The sequence below is a fragment of the Triticum dicoccoides genome, chromosome 5B (genome assembly GCF_002162155.2).
Source record: "Triticum dicoccoides isolate Atlit2015 ecotype Zavitan chromosome 5B, WEW_v2.0, whole genome shotgun sequence".
Classification (NCBI taxonomy): Eukaryota; Viridiplantae; Streptophyta; class Magnoliopsida; order Poales; family Poaceae; genus Triticum; species Triticum dicoccoides.
The window spans coordinates 704959294-704976116 of NC_041389.1; the positions used below are offsets into that span (position 1 = coordinate 704959294).

The 16823-nt window shown below is 36.8% G+C and overlaps 2 protein-coding genes, 4 non-coding genes and 3 pseudogenes across 6 annotated transcripts; 5 read left to right on the top strand and 4 right to left on the bottom strand.

Annotated features, from left to right (window-relative positions):
- The first annotated feature begins 1421 nt into the window (after positions 1-1421).
- On the top strand, positions 1422-1495 carry TRNAM-CAU. Its single transcript has one exon. It is a non-coding gene; the product is annotated as a tRNA-Met (tRNA).
- A 448-nt stretch (positions 1496-1943) lies between these two features.
- Positions 1944-2014, bottom strand: TRNAG-GCC. The gene has a single exon. It is a non-coding gene; the product is annotated as a tRNA-Gly (tRNA).
- Positions 2015-2837: 823 nt separating this feature from the next.
- On the top strand, positions 2838-2925 carry TRNAS-UGA. The gene has a single exon. It is a non-coding gene; the product is annotated as a tRNA-Ser (tRNA).
- Positions 2926-2955: 30 nt separating this feature from the next.
- Positions 2956-3927, bottom strand: LOC119310621 (photosystem II CP43 reaction center protein; the record flags this gene model as incomplete). Its single annotated transcript, XM_037586306.1, has 1 exon — positions 2956-3927. A coding segment is annotated over one exon (861 nt), but the record flags the coding sequence as incomplete, so codon positions are not given.
- A 351-nt stretch (positions 3928-4278) lies between these two features.
- LOC119312812 lies at positions 4279-6234 on the bottom strand (annotated as a pseudogene).
- Positions 6235-6522: 288 nt separating this feature from the next.
- TRNAS-GCU lies at positions 6523-6610 on the top strand. The gene has a single exon. It is a non-coding gene; the product is annotated as a tRNA-Ser (tRNA).
- Positions 6611-11513: 4903 nt separating this feature from the next.
- On the top strand, positions 11514-12688 carry LOC119312814 (annotated as a pseudogene).
- Positions 12689-12838: 150 nt separating this feature from the next.
- Positions 12839-14022, top strand: LOC119312813 (photosystem II protein D1). Its single transcript, XM_037588581.1, has one exon. The coding sequence runs from the start codon at positions 12925-12927 to the stop codon at positions 13984-13986; it is 1062 nt and encodes a 353-aa protein (XP_037444478.1). The 5' UTR covers positions 12839-12924; the 3' UTR covers positions 13987-14022.
- Positions 14023-14664: 642 nt separating this feature from the next.
- LOC119310622 lies at positions 14665-16701 on the bottom strand (annotated as a pseudogene).
- Between the last annotated feature and the right edge of the window lie 122 nt (positions 16702-16823).

A 16823-nucleotide genomic window follows, 5' to 3' on the forward strand; every position in this document is an offset into this window, starting at 1 on the left:
TTGCGAGGAAGCGTCGGCGTGGACCCTCTCCCATGATGAAGATCCTCCTCTGGCTGGCATACCTCATGGCCGATTCAACCGCTGTCTACACCCTCGGACATCTTTCCATCAATGGCTCATTGCGTGAGCATGAGCTGGTGGTGTTTTGGGCGCCCTTCCTGCTCGTGCATCTAGGTAGCCAGGATACTATTACTGCCTATGCCAGGAAAAAAGGAATTTATAGGGACAGTGTTACCCCCTATATCCCTAGTTTATATTGTAGGAATAATAAAACAATTTAGCAGTCTGACACACTTACGTCCTTGCAAAGTAAATAATTATTATTGTAGTCGTAACCGTAGAATAGGATCCTAATCAAAATAAATACATTTGGTTCAGGCGCTATTAGTATGGTAAGAAAAGATTTTTTTACAGACCAGAGGGGCTATCTAAATCCTAAAGTAAAGGCGAGCGATCGAAGTAGAAGTACCAACGGCTCAGTGTCATGAACCTTCTCCATCTGATTCAATAAGGGGGAATTAGCCTTCTTGTCAAATGGCTATCCTTGACAAAGGGTACCATTTATACCATAATCTACAATGTAGCGGGTATAGTTTAGTGGTAAAAGTGTGATTCGTTCTATTAATAACTGAATTTGAAATGATATACTTAAGGCATCCTTAAGTTTTTTATTTTTATATTCCGATGAAAACTTTAGTTCTTATAAAGGATTAAATCATTTTCCTCTCAATAGCATATTGAGGAAGAATATACATTCTGGCGATTTGTATCCAAAGACTAATTTAAATTGCATCCAAAATAAAAATTGGATTATGAGTACAGAGTCGCGAAGCATAATTTTGCATTGGATTAAGTATTCCAATTTTGAAAATATGAGTAAAGGATCTATGGATGAAGATACAAAAAAGTTGATTTCCAATCGTAACTAAATCTTCTTAAAATAAGGAATAAGGAAGCCAAATAGCTAAAAACGATAGTTTTGGTTTACTAGAACCATCCGCATATTGTTTCAGCTCGGTGGAAACCCAATTCTTTTCCTCAGGATCTCTTGAATGAAATTAGGGAACGAAGTAAGTAGATTAGATGGATTTAGATAGAATTTCTATCTCCTACTCTATAAGGATCATCTAGAAAGCGGAGAGCTTTGGTTCCATTCAAATAGAAAAGCTGACATAGATGTTAAGTGGTGAGAATATCCATAAAGGAGCCGAATGAAATCAAAATTTCATGTTTGGTTTTGAATTAGAGACGTTAAAAATAATCAACCAACGTCGACTATAACCCCTAGCCTTCCAAGCTAACGATGCGGGTTCGATTCCCGCTACCCGCTCCATTCTGTATAAAAGGAGTATTCTATTTGTCTAGACATGTTAGAGGCTTGCATTCAAGCCTTTTTTGTCCACCAGTTTCTGGTACTCCAGAGCGGAGTAGAGCAGTTTGGTAGCTCACAAGGCTCATAACCTTGAGGTCACGGGTTCGATTCCCGTCTCCGCACTTAGCAGTCTGTATAAAAGGAGTATTCTATTTCTCTAGATATGGTAGAGGGGCGTATCCAACCCTTTTTTATTCATTAGCTCCCGGCCCTAGAGGGCAAAATTGAGCAGTTTGCGAAGTCACTTGCCTTCAAAAAAAGAAGGCGCAAGGCTTCTCCCTACCCTGCAGAAAATAAAAATGAAATGAAAGGGACAGTCTACCTCTCCCTTCCCTTTAAAAACAGTTTGCCCGTTGTTTGTCTCAGTTAATACCCAATTTTTGGAGCTCTCTTGGCGAGTTCTATTTCTGCCTCCGGAGCGCCCTCTTTTTTTGAGTGGGATGCAAAGGAAGGGTAAGATAGTAAGGGATACGGCACTAGACTAACACCTAATTAATACTTAATTTAATATAAGTAGTTAAACAGTTAACTAGACTAAACTTTTTATCATAGTACTTTGAGAAATTAAGCGGGCGAGCGGCGGGAATCGAACCCGTATCTTCTCCTTGGCAAGGAGATATTTTACCATTGAACTACGCTCGCTACGGTATATATTTTATAGCGTATATCCGCCTGGGTCGACCTTCTATGTCTGGGTCGACCGTTTCATTTCATTTTCTATTATATTAGAGTTTTCCTTTTTTTATTATCTGTCAATGAATATTCTAATGGGAATGGAATTTCATAATACTGAAAGAGAAGAGCTAGCAATTCGGAACGCAAATTGCGTTTTAATACGTCTCACTATTCTAATTTTTTATAAGAAATGACCTTTATTATTTCTTTTTTATGGGGTTAATAAATATTAACCAAATTTAATTTAAGAAATGAGAGAATTCAGAATAGCTACGAGAAAGACTAGTCCAATCCATAATGATGTACCAGAAAATACAACATTTTTATTATTTGACCAACCATCAGGAGAAGCAAATACAAGGAGTACACTAATTACTAACACTGAGGAAGTCGCAATTAATGCAAAAACAGCTAATTGGAAAGCAATAGTCATATTTCTAATCCTCCAAGCTACCATCAAATAAAGTTGACTACATATTTGATCCCTCACTTAACCAAAATTGTAAAAAAATACAAGAAGTAGGAGGGGTTTAATCATGAATCCATTGATTCTTCTCTTTAATTCAAATTTATTACTTAAACCGCTTTTTTATTTGGATATGGGGGTGAGAAGAGATTATTTACTCTTTATTTCACAAGCGGGTATAGCGGATCCTGTATCCGTGTATACAATATACAGAGATATATCGAAAAGGAACTTGTATCTGATATCTTTCTAGAGGCTAATACATCTTTTTATTTTTTATATGGCTATGTTCTATTTGTAGGAGTAAAATAAGGATTAGGCTGTGGAGAGATGGCTGAGTGGTTGATAGCTCCGGTCTTGAAAACCGGTATAGTTCTAGGAACTATCGAGGGTTCGAATCCCTCTCTCTCCTTTTGCTTATTGAATACGTTTGTTTCTTTCATTTTTTTTCTGTCCCTTATCTTTCTTTCATAAAAAGGAATGAATGGCTCGGCTAGATGGAATAACCGAGCCAGAACAGAAAAAAAGTAGAACAGGTATAAATAAGAAAATCTTAGTTAAGAGGGTTCATGTAAAGAACAGGTTCCAAATCACGATCGATTCCCTTTTCAAAACCTGCTGCAGCAGCTCGGGCTCTTCCTGCATGCCATAAATGGCCCACAAAAAAGAAGAATCCTAGAACAAAATGAGAAGTTGATAACCAACTTCTAGGAGAGACATAATTAACTGCATTGATCTCGGTAGCTACGCCACCCACGGAATTTAAAGAGCCTAAAGGAGCGTGGGTCATATATTCTGCTGAGCGTCGTTCTTGCCAAGGTTGTATGTCTTTTTTCAACCTACTCAAGTCCAAACCGTTGGGGCCCCTTAGAGGTTCTAACCATGGAGCACGAAGGTCCCAAAAACGCATAGTTTCCCCTCCAAAGATAACCTCCCCAGTTGGGGAACGCATTAGATATTTACCTAAACTTGTGGGTCCTTGAGCGGATCCCACATTAGCTCCAAGACGCTGGTCTCTAACTAGAAAAGTAAATGCTTGAGCTTGAGAAGCTTCTGGCCCGGTGGGTCCATAAAACTCACTCGGATAAGCTGTATTATTGAACCATACAAAACAACAAGCGATAAAACCAAAGACAGATAAAGCAGCTAAACTATAAGACAAGTAAGCTTCTCCAGACCATACAAATGCACGGCGAGCCCATGCGAAGGGTTTGGTTAAAATATGCCAAATTCCGCCAAATACACAAATAAAACCCAACCATACATGCCCACCAATTATATCTTCTAAATCATCTACACTAACAATCCACCCTTCTCCACCAAAAGGAGATTTTAGTAAATAACCAAATATAACACTGGGACTAAGGGTCAAATTGGTAATTTTTCTTACATCTCCCCCCCAGGGGCCCAGGTATCATATACACCGCCAAAATAAAGAGCCTTGAGTACTAGAAGAAAAGCACCTAGACCTAACAAAATTAAGTGAATACCCAAAATTGTAGTCATTTTATTTCTATCTTTCCAGACATAACCAAAGAATGGAAAAGATTCCTCAAGAGTCTCGGGTCCCAGAAGCGCGTGATAAATGCCATCGAAGCCTAAGACTGCGGAGGAAATTAGGTGAAGTACGCCAGATACAAAGTACGGAAAAGTATCTAGAACTTCCCCCCGGCCCTACTCCCCAACCTAGAGTATCTAAGTGTGGAAGTAAAATCAACCCTTGTTCATACATGGGCTTTTCTGGTACGAAATGGGCCACTTCAAATAGGTTCATTGCTCCGGCCCAGAATACGATTAATCCGGCATGGGCTACATGAGCTCCAAGTAGTTTACCGGACAAATTGATAAGTCTGGCATTCCCAGCCCACCAAGCAAAGCCGGTGGTTTCTTGGTCACGACCAGCTAAAACGAAAGTTCCATTAAAGAGCGTTTCCACGTGGTAGAACCTCCTCAGGGAATATAAGATTTTCATGAGGCTGATCCTGAGCTGCCATCCACGCACGAATACCCTCGTTTAAAAGAATATTTTTGTGTAGAAAGTCTCAAATTCAGGATCTTCCGCTGCACGGATTTCCTGGGAAACAAAGTCATAGGCACGTAAGTTCAGAGCCAAGCCAACTACGCCAATAGCACTCATCCATAAACCGGTGACGGGTACAAATAGCATAAAGAAATGTAACCAACGTTTATTGGAAAAAGCAACACCAAAGATTTGGGACCAAAAGCGGTTAGCAGTGACCATTGAATAAGTTTCTTCAGCTTGAGTTGGGTTAAAAGCACGGAAGGTATTTGCACCATCACCGTCCTCAAATAGAGTGTTTTCTACGGTCGCTCCATGAATAGCGCATAGCAGAGCCGCACCTAATACTCCGGCAACTCCCATCATATGAAATGGGTTCAACGTCCAATTATGAAATCCTTGAAAGAAAAGGATGAATCGAAATATCGCTGCTACGCCAAAACTCGGCGCAAAGAACCAACCAGATTGCCCCAATGGATAAATAAGGAATACAAAAACAAAAACAGCAATTGGACCAGAGAATGAGGTTGCATTATAAGGCCGCAATTGAACAGACCGAGCAAGTTCAAATTGGCATAACATGAAACCTATTAGTGCAAAAGCCCCGTGGAGAGCTACAAAAGTCCGTAGACCGCCTAATTGACACCAACGAGTAAAATCTCCTTGTGCTTCGGGCCCCCATAGTAGCAACAAAGAGTGTGCTAAACTATTGGCAGGGGTAGAAACTGCTGCGGTTAAGAAATTACAACCTTCCAAATAGGAACTAGCCAATCCATGGGTATACCAAGAAGTTACAAAAGTTGTCCCTGTAAACCAACCCCCTAAAGCGAAATAAGCACAAGGAAAGAGCAATAGGCCAGACCATCCTACAAAAACGAAACGGTCCCTTCGTAACCAGTCATCCATAGTATCAAATAGATCATTTTCTTCTTTAGGAATTCTACCAAGGGCTATAGTCATAGTGATCCTCCTATTCAATTACTTCAACCATTTCCGAGCACCTCATATCACTTTCCAAGGCATATGATAGTTTTATCATCTGTGGACGATTTCTTTCTCGTTCAATGCCCTTTTTCAATGGTCTCGAAGAGAGAAATTTCCCATTTTTATCTATGGAGTCACAACCGAGGTCGTGGTAAATCCATGAATTTGATTCGATTTGTTTTTCTTATACTATTTGTTTTTCTTATACTATAGAAATAGAAATAAATTTTTTTTCTTTCTTATACTATAGAAAGAAATAAACCTTTGAATTCAGCATTATTCCAAGACTCCTATTTCAAAGTCTATCTTTTAAGGGAAAAATGAAAATAAAAGTAACCCTTATTTTCCCATTCCCTCTCTATTGCATGGGTGGAAGAACTAAAATAGAGGATTCTGAAAAAAAAGGACCTTCGAAATCCAATTTTATGTGTAGCGCAAAGGAGTTGCGATTTCTTCTTATTCCTATAGAACATCTAGTAACAAGAATATGAAATCGTAAATAGCGAAAAATTCTTGTCTTGCGCGGTCTAAGTCTAAGGAAATAAAAAAAATTCGCTTATACAATTTCATCTACATCGAATTTATATATCAGAATAGCGGATAGAGGCATCATTAAAGGAGTCAGGTCTACTTACTTTATGCTTCTTTCCAATTTTATGGTGGATTTGATAAGAACCCTTTTTGCTTTCTTGATAAATAATCGACAAAAAAGCGTTTTTTTATATAACCTGCTTGTTTTATTATAATTATAACAAGTCCTATATGGAAATGCCCGCTAAAGAGAAAATCTATTTGATTGTCTCTCGGCCAGTATCGATTTTTAGAAAGAAAAAACAAGAATTTTCTTCTTTTTTTATTAACATTAAGAAAAAAGAATATAACTAAAATGGAATTGGCAATATAATTTTTATAGACTTTTGAAAGATAAAAAAGGGGTTTTTTTGCAACCATTATTTCTTATTTCTTTCCTATAACCTATCACGGAAACCTTTCGCTTTGGAACGTGGAGAGATGGCTGAGTGGACTAAAGCGGCGGATTGCTAATCTGTTGTACAATTTTTTTGTACCGAGGGTTCGAATCCCTCTCTTTCCGCTCCCTTGGATCATTTGGGACTTTCGAATTGGAAAGAATTCTGACCCCCGGATTTTCTCATAGATAAATGTACGAAACAAATCCAATAAGAAAAAAAAATGGAATTTTTACTCCTCGCGTCCAGGATTCCGTCCTGGGTCATTAGATAAGAATCCAAAGATAAAGAGTGAAACAAAGAATATCACTACTGTATAAACAAAAAGTTTGAGAGTAAGCATTAGATAATCTCCAAGATTTTTTTTAAGGAATAGATTACCAGTTTTTCCTTAACACATGGATCCACTAGGATGGTTTTTTTATACCTAAAATGCAAAAATGAATTCTTGAAAAAAATTGCAAGAATTCATTTATAATAAGCACTCTTATCAATAGCAAAAATAGGGTTAGGTGGTTAGGTATTGTGTAGGTACCTGCTCAACCTAGGTGCAGGGGAGTAGAAAGGCTGATCCAAATTTATTGCTGTAGCTACCCATTCAATGTAGTAGAATTTAAATTTGAGAATCGAAGGTTCATAATATAAAAATATAAAACTTCTCGGCTTTTACCCATTTTAAATTTTTTTTGGAATGAACACATCATTCAATTTGGCATACAGAGTACTAAAGATTTCATCGAAAACTTACAGCAGCTTGCCAAACAAAGGCTAATAGAAAAAAGAATAGAGGTATAACAGGCATAATATCCACGATTGGATTGAAAATAGCATAAGCTTCGGGTAATTTGGAAAATAAAAAACTAGTAGGATAAAGAACAGAATTAAAACAGATACAGGTTAAACTAAGTATATTAGGCATAACAAGCATTTCATTCTTGTAGAGTAAATAATTGGATTTTTCTTGAGTTATTTTTTTAAGGGAAAGAAGGAAAAGGCAGATTCAAAATCTTTTTTCTTTGGACTTTCCCAAACACAAAATACCTCCTTGTATTCGCACTCTCAAATGAGAGTGGAATAAATTCGACTTTCATATAATATCTTAATAGAATTCCATGTAATGATCAATGCATTTTTTTGATTCTATATTATCCGCATGTGTAGAATACTAGCAAGAGAATATCCCTCCTTTTTTATGTAATTGAAATGGTATTGACGAATAACAAATAAACATACTAGTGTTTATTAGTGTCGCATAAAACCCGAAATGGGGCGTGGCCAAGTGGTAAGGCAGCGGGTTTTGGTCCCGTTACTCGGAGGTTCGAATCCTTCCGTCCCAGATTGTTTCTGATGAAACAAACGGTGAAATCATATAGTATTCCGTACGAGACAAAAGTATATTAAAGAGAATAATGATATCTTATTCTTTCTCAGAAAACATAATAAAGTCTTAAGTCCAGTCAAATTGACTATCTTTATTTTCATGAAAAAACGGGATCTATCAAGCACATTCAGGATATGCCTCTACTATAAAATCACTTAGTCATATTTTTTTCTTCCTTTTGGTATTCGAGTTGAAGAAGTACGAGAATTCTATAACTACCAAAAACTTTCAATCTTTTCATTGGAATAGTTTTTTTAGTTATTATAGTTAATTGTTTTTGGTACTGAAAAAATATATTACTACTAGAATTAGAATTCTAGTAATTAAATTAATTAAACTTTTTTGGAGGTTGATAGTTTATCTATTGAGGAAGAGTCAATCCTTCTCTTCTCACTTCAAGATTGATCATCTCGAGCCATCCGTCGAGGGTGGAAATTTAAGAATAAATAAGTTTTAAGCAAACTTGTTTAGTCTTCTTTTTCAAACTATGTTTCATTCATATGATAGAATTTTAATATGGGTTTAAATAAATTGGATCTTGGCGGAGGCTTCCTGGATAAATACTTACTTTCTTTTATCCATATTGCTCCATAGATAGCAAGTTTTAATTAGTATAAAAAAACTAAACCAATGACTATTCATGATTCCATCCATATTGGATCAATTCTCTATACCACTTTGCAATGAAAATAGGAATGTTTGTTATGGTAAAACTTCGTTTAAAACGATGTGGTAGAAAGCAACGTGCGACTTGAAGGACATGATCGATTGTGGATTTTGCTATCCATCATTTTCCATAGTAATGAAAATGCTCTTGGCTCGACATAGCCTGTTCTATTCGTTCCGAACCAAATTTGCGCTGGGTTTAAGTAACATAGTACACGATGGAGCTCGAGAGGACAGAATTTCTTTTATCAAGGGAAAGAATCTAGGGTTAGTGAAAACTAATAAATTAGGCCAACTTTGTCAGTCTATCCTTAATATAGAAATAAATTGAAAGGTTAAAATAAGAAGAAAGTCCAATAAAAGTATATCAGAATCAATCCCTCTTATTAGATTTCTTTAGAAGAGATAAATGCTTTATCGAAGGAAATAAGAAAAATGGGTATGTTGCCACTCTTTTGAAAGAAAAAAATAGGAATTCCCGAAGTAATGTCTAAAACCAAGGATTTCACAAATCAAAGATAAAGGATTCTAGAACAAGTAAACACAATTTTCAATTGTCTCAACAACAGAGTTGGATCAAAATAAGGAATAAAAGTCAATTCGTTCGAAATGAGACAAAGAAAAGAGTTTAAAGACGACTCAAAAATTTTGGAAGGATTTTGCCTTCGAAGTTTGTCAGGCAAAATTAGCCCACTTGAGTCATGAGTATAAATGAAATTTGTTTTTTATGTAAGGAAATTAATGCACGTCATAGTCTAATTTCTATTATTATCGACAGAAATTCGAATCATTTTCTCGAGCCGTATGAGGAGAAAACCTCCTATACGTTTCTAGGGGGGGGCGTTATTTATCTACATCTATCCCAATAAGCTGTCTATCGAATCGTTGCAATTGATGTTCGATCTCGAAGAGAAGGAAGAGATCTTCAAAAAGTAGGTTTTTATGATCCGATAAAGAATCAAACTTGTTTAAATGTTCCAGCTATTCTCTGTTTCCTTGAAAAGGGTGCTCAACCGACAAGAACTGTTTATGAATTTTAAGGAAGGCGGAATTCTTTAAAGAAAAAGAAAGCACTTTGAGTTAATTGAAGAACTAAATGAATCAAAAAGTAGGATAGGAGAAGATTATTAGTATTCCTAGTTGTATAATTATTTAGACACAATTTACCTCTTTCTTAATCCTATTTGGATTTATATTATATCGTGCTAATCCAACATAAGCCCCTATTTTATTTACTTTTTCTATCTAATTTGTTTTCTTACCATTGTATTTCCATTGACAAAGGTCTATTGAACAAATAGAATTTGTAGATAGATGGGTCTCTTTATCCTCACTCCATATTCCATTTTTCTCCCTACACTTCGCTCAAATGATAAGGGTGTTCCTCTTGCATGTATTCTCATACAATATAATATATATTTTTTTTAATAAAAATCGTTTAAAATAAGGAGAATTTGGCCATCGTGATTAGGGTCGCTCATTTTTTAACTTTACGTTAGTGGAATTTAACCGGACCTGTTCGTTTTGGCATTTGAGTGTTTTTCATGGTCGATAAAAAAAATCTTTTGATGTCTTACTAGTTCAATGTTTTGACAGAAGCGCGCGGTGTAATTCCATTGATTTTTGGATTTCGATCGTATCTAAGATCCTTTTTTTATCTGGGTTGCTAACTCAATGGTAGAGTACTCGGCTTTTAAGTGCGACTATGATCTTTTACACATTTGGATGAAACAACAAATTTGTCCAGACTCTTGGTAGAGTCTACAAGACCACGACTGATCCTCAAAGGTAATGAATGGAAAAAATAGCATGTCGTAATAAAATCAATCTTTTTTGAATGGAATCCAAAATTACGATTTTCTGGGTCTAGTGAATAAATGGATAGTGCCTGGCTCCAATTCTGGTAAAATAAAAAGCAACGAGCTGAACTTCCTAATTGGAATGATTCCCCGCTCTAATTAGACGTTAAAAATAGATTAGTGCCGGATGCGGGGAAAGGTTGGGTTTTCCTATGAGTGGACCCCTTATTTTTTTCTTTTTTTAGAAATCCTAATTGTTCTTGATTATGGATTGAATAAGGGATGTTATGGATTGAATGTGTAAAAGAAGCAGTATATTGATAAAGAGGCTGTATTCCAAAGTCAAAAGAGCGATTGGCCTGCAAAAATAAAAAACTTGTTCTGTATTTTTTTTAATTACAACAAACATAAACTAATTGGGTAGAAAAAGAGCAGAAAAAGATCTGTGGATTAGACTCCCTTTCTTTCCAGGGTTTGTATTAAAAATGCAACACCCTGTTCTGACCATATTGCACTATGTATCATCATTCGATAAACCGAGAAATGCTTCTTCTCTCTGATTCAAGTAGAAATACAAATGGAAAAATTCGAAGGGTATTCAGAAAAACATAAATCTCGTCAACAATACTTCGTCTACCCACTTCTCTTTCAGGAATATATTTATGCATTTGCCCACGATTATGGATTAAATGGTTCTGAACCTGTGGAAATAGTTGTTAGTTGTAATAACAAGAAATTTAGTTCACTACTTGTGAAACGTTTAATTATTCGAATGTATCAGCAGAATTTTTTGGATAACTCGGTTAATCATCCTAACCAAGATCGATTATTGGATTACAAAAATTATTTTTATTCTGAGTTTTATTCTCAGATTCTATCTGAAGGGTTTGCGATCGTTGTGGAAATCCCATTCTCGCTACGGGAATTATTTTGTCCGAAAGAAAAAGAAATACCAAAGTTTCAGAATTTACGCTCTATTCATTCAATATTTCCCTTTTTTGAAGACAAATTTTTGCATTTGGATTATCTATCACATATAGAAATACCCTATCCTATCCATTTGTAAATCCTGGTTCAACTCCTTCAATACCGTATCCAAGATGTTCCATCTTTGCATTTTTTTTACTTCAATGAAATCCATTTTTTCAAAAAGAAAATAAAAGACTATTTCGATTACTATATAACTCTTATGTATCAGAATATGAATTTTTTTTGTTGTTTCTTCGTAAACAATCTTCTTGCTTACCATTAGCATCTTCTGGAACTTTTCTGGAACGAATCCACTTTTCTAGGAAGATGGAACATTTTGGGATAATGTACCCCGGTTTTTCTCGGAAAACCCTATGGTTCTTTATGGATCCTCTTATGCATTATGTTCGATATCAAGGAAAGGCAATTCTTGCATCAAAAGGCACTTTTTTTGAAGAAGAAATGGAAATGCTACCTTATCAATTTATGGCAATATTATTTATGTTTTTGGACTCAGCCGCGAAGAATCCATATAAACCAATTAGCAAACTCTTGCTTCGATTTTATGGGGTACCTTTCAAGTGTACCAAAAAGTTCTTTGTTAGTAAGGAATCAAATGCTGGAGAATTCATTTCTAATAGATACTTGAATGAAAAAATTCGATACCATAGTCCCTGCTACTCTCCTCATGGGATACTTATCAAAAGCTCAATTTTGTACTGGATCGGGGCATCCTATTAGTAAACCCATTTGGACAGATTTATCAGATTGGGATATTCTTGATCGATTTGGTCGGATATGTAGAAATCTTTTTCATTATCATAGTGGATCTTCGAAAAAACGGACTTTGTATCAACTAAAGTATATACTTCGACTTTCATGCGCTAGAACTTTAGCTCGTAAACATAAAAGCACGGTACGAACTTTTATGCAACGGTTGGGTTCGGCATTTTTAGAAGAATTTTTTATGGAAGAAGAGCAAGTTTTTTCTTTGATGTTCACCAAAACAACTCTTTTTTCTTTCTGTGGATCACACACTAAGCGTATTTGGTATTTGGATATTATACGTATCAATGACCTGGTCAACCCTCTTAATTAATCATTAGACGAAATTAAGAAACAGGAAAGGGTTGATAAATGATCAAGAAAAAACTTTTCTATTTTTCATTCTGAAATGTTCTTTTTATTATAATAAAGAGTAGGTGAATCAACTTACTAATTAAAAAAATTAGTAGAACTTCCTCTTTGGAATAGAAATTGGCTATTTCTACATAGGGAAAGTCGTGTGCAATGAAAAATGCAAGCACGATTTGGGGAGGGATTTTTCTCTATTGTAACAAGGAAGAATTATCTACTCCATCCGACTAGTTCCGGGTTCGAGTCCCGGGCAACCCATATAGAAAAGACCCATCAAAGTTTTTAACTTTGACTCACTTCATTTACAAATACAAAATTATTGGTTTGGTTAATTTAGTTATATGGATAGCTAATCTTTGGGCTGACTTGGTTGACATTGGTATATAGTCTATGTAATACTGTTAAATAACAAGCCTTCTATTATCTATATTCTAGTTAATACGTGTGCTTGGGAGTCCTTGCAATTTGAATAAACCAAGATCTTACCATGACTGCAATTTTAGAGAGACGCGAAAGTACAAGCCTGTGGGGTCGCTTCTGCAACTGGATAACTAGCACTGAAAATCGTCTTTACATCGGATGGTTCGGTGTTTTGATGATCCCTACCTTATTGACCGCAACTTCTGTATTTATTATCGCCTTCATTGCTGCCCCTCCAGTAGATATTGATGGTATTCGTGAGCCTGTTTCTGGTTCTTTACTTTATGGAAACAATATTATCTCTGGTGCTATTATCCCTACTTCTGCGGCGATCGGATTGCACTTTTACCCAATTTGGGAAGCTGCATCTGTTGATGAGTGGTTATACAATGGTGGTCCTTATGAGCTAATTGTTCTACACTTCTTACTTGGTGTAGCTTGTTATATGGGTCGTGAGTGGGAACTTAATTTCCGTCTGGGTATGCGTCCTTGGATTGCTGTTGCATATTCAGCTCCTATTGCAGCTGCTACTGCTGTTTTCTTGATTTACCCTATTGGTCAAGGAAGCTTTTCTGATGGTATGCCTTTAGGAATCTCTGGTACTTTCAACTTTATGATTGTATTCCAGGCAGAGCACAACATCCTTATGCATCCATTCCACATGTTAGGTGTAGCTGGTGTATTCGGCGGTTCCCTATTCAGTGCTATGCATGGTTCCTTGGTAACCTCTAGTTTGATTAGGGAAACTACTGAAAATGAATCTGCTAATGAGGGTTACAAATTTGGTCAAGAGGAAGAAACTTATAATATTGTGGCTGCTCATGGTTATTTTGGCCGATTAATCTTCCAATATGCTAGTTTCAACAACTCTCGTTCTTTACACTTCTTCTTGGCTGCTTGGCCTGTAGTAGGAATCTGGTTCACTGCTTTAGGTATTAGTACTATGGCTTTCAACCTAAATGGTTTCAATTTCAACCAATCTATAGTTGATAGTCAAGGTCGTGTTATTAATACTTGGGCTGATATCATCAACCGTGCTAACCTTGGTATGGAAGTAATGCACGAACGTAATGCTCACAACTTCCCTCTAGACTTAGCTGCTGTTGAAGTTCCATCTATTAATGGATAAGGTTTTTCTGCTAACATATAAGAATTTTTGAAGAAAGAAAAGACAGAAATACCCAATATCTTGCTAGAACAAGATATTGGGTATTTCTGTCTTTATTTTGAATCTTTTTTTTCTTCTTAATCTTTCTATTCAGAATTCAGTTAACGACGAGATTTAGTATCCTTTCTTGCATTTTCACAACTCGTGAAATGCCGAGTAGGCACAAATTCCCCCAATTTGCGACCTACCATAGGATTTGTTATGTAAATAGGTATATGTTCCTTTCCATTGTGAATCACGATTGTATGGCCAACCATTGTGGGTAGAATGCTAGATGCCCGGGACCACGTTACTATTGTTTCTTTCTCCTCCTTCATATTGACCTTTTCTATCTTTGCCAATAAATGATGAGCTACAAAAGGATTCGTTTTTTTCGTGTCACAGCTGATTACTGCTTTTTTTCCTTTTTAAAGAGTGGCATTCTATGTCCAATATCTCGATCGAAGTACGGAGGTCAGAATAAATAGAATAATGATCAATGGAAAAAAGAAAAAAATCCTTTAGCTGGATAAGGGGCGGATGTAGCCAAGTGGATCAAGGCAGTGGATTGTGAATCCACCATGCGCAGGTTCAATTCCCGTCGTTCGCCCATCGCTTTATTGCAAATTCCAAAAATGCAATTTTCCATATTCCTAGTTACGTATTTACTTACGGCGACGAAGAATAAAACTATCGCTATATTTTTTCCTTTTCCTAGTTCTTCTTCCAAGCGCAGGATAACCCCAAGGGGTTGTGGGTTTTTTTCTACCAATGGGAGCTTTCCCTTCACTGCCCCATGGGGGTGGTCCACAGGGTTCATAAATCATAACTACCCCTCTTACTACAGGGCGTTTACTTAGCCAACACTTAGATCCGGTTCTACCCAAACTTTTTTGGTTCACCCCAACATTACCCACTTGTCCGACTGTTGCTAAGCAATTTTGGGATACTAAATGGACCTCCCCAGATGGTAATCTTAAAGTGGCCGATTTACCCTCTTTTGCAATGAGTTTCGCTACAGCACCTGCTGCTCTAGCTAATTGCCCACCCCTTCCACGTGTGATTTCTATGTTATGCATGGCCGTGCCTAAGGGCATATCGGTTGAAGTAGATTCTTCCTTTCTCTCAAAAAACCCCTTCCCAAACTGTACAAGCTTCTTCCAAAGCATACGGCTTTCTAGATGTATATGACGATCTCTAGACAGATGGATCTTATATGAATCATATGATGAAGTACCACATGAGTGGATATATAGGAAAGGAATCCAAATCTGCCGAATCGCTCATGTTATGATCTTCTACATCCTAGGTCTCTGCGTTCCGTCATCTGGCTTATGTTCTTCATGTAGCATTCAGATTGAATGACTCTATGAAATTACGTCGATACTTCCACATATTATGGGTAACGTAGGAGACATCCCTATTTTCCCCTGGGGGTCTTAATTACCACTGCTTAGCTTTCAATTTGCCTCTGACCATCAAATTAAATGTGAATAACCCATCCTCCTCTCTTTGAAACAAGGGGCGCTTCCGGTTCTGTGCGTGCTTCAAACAATTTTATCTTCTCCATATTACCATATCTCTAGAGCCAATAATTTTCTATGAGGAACTACTGAACTCAATCACTTGCTGCCGTTACTCAACAGTTTTCTGTTGAGGTCTATCCCGTAGAGGTAGTCAAATTGGATCAGTGATCGATTTCTAGGTTTCGTCGTAAACCTAATTGGTTACTTCCAATTACGTAAATCAATAGTTCAGACCGCACTCAAAGGTAGGGCATTTCCCATTGATATAGGAACTTTTGTACCAGAAACAATAGTATCTCCAATTATAGCCCCTCTGGGATGTAAAATATATCTCTTCTCACCATCCCCATAGTGTATGAGACAAATGTATGCATTTCGATTAGGGTCGTATTCTATGGTTACGATTCTACCAGATATGTCTTTTTGATTCCGTCAAAAATCTATTTTACGGTATAGGCGCTTATGACCTCCCCCTCTATGCCTTGCGGTAATGATTCCTCTGGAATTACGACCTTTACCACAACGGTGCCATCCATGGATCAAATTATTTCGTGGATTGGATTTCACTTTCCTGTCTACGGTTCCCTTGCATGTGCTCGGGATAGGTGTTTTGTATAAATGTTTCGCCGTATTATTAAGTAATCTCCTTTAGTTTTTTCTCTCTCTAGAAGTGGAATAGAATAACCCGGTTCAAGGGTAATGATCATACGTCTGTAATGCATTGTATGGCCCAGAATAGGTCCTATTCTTCTACCTTTTCCAGGTAGTCGATGGCTATTCACAGCTACCACCTTAACACCAAAGAAGAGTTCGACCCAATGCTTTATTTCTGTCTTAGTGAATCCCGATTCGACATTAAAAGTATATTGATTCTTTCCCAATAAACGAAGACTGTTTTCTGTAAATACTGCGTATTTGATTCCATCCATAAATCGACTTTCCCTCCTATGCTCTGAGTTCCAGTATCGATAAGAATTCGAGTTCTTATTGTTCTTATGTTATGGTATGAATATACCATACCAATTCGTTATGTATGGATGATGGATGAGATTCCATGGATAGATAGCCAGTTCCAATAGACTTATGGAATGTTCCCGTTCGTGTGCATCCAGCAGGAATTGAACCCGCAAATTTACCAATTATGAGTTGGGCGCTTTAACCATTCAGCCATGGATGCTTAACAGGGATCATCGAACATCGTAAATAACCAATTTTCATATAGAAAGACATATCATAGAAAAATGAAATCGAAAATATTCCGAGATGGCAAATATTCGGAGATGACTATGAAAA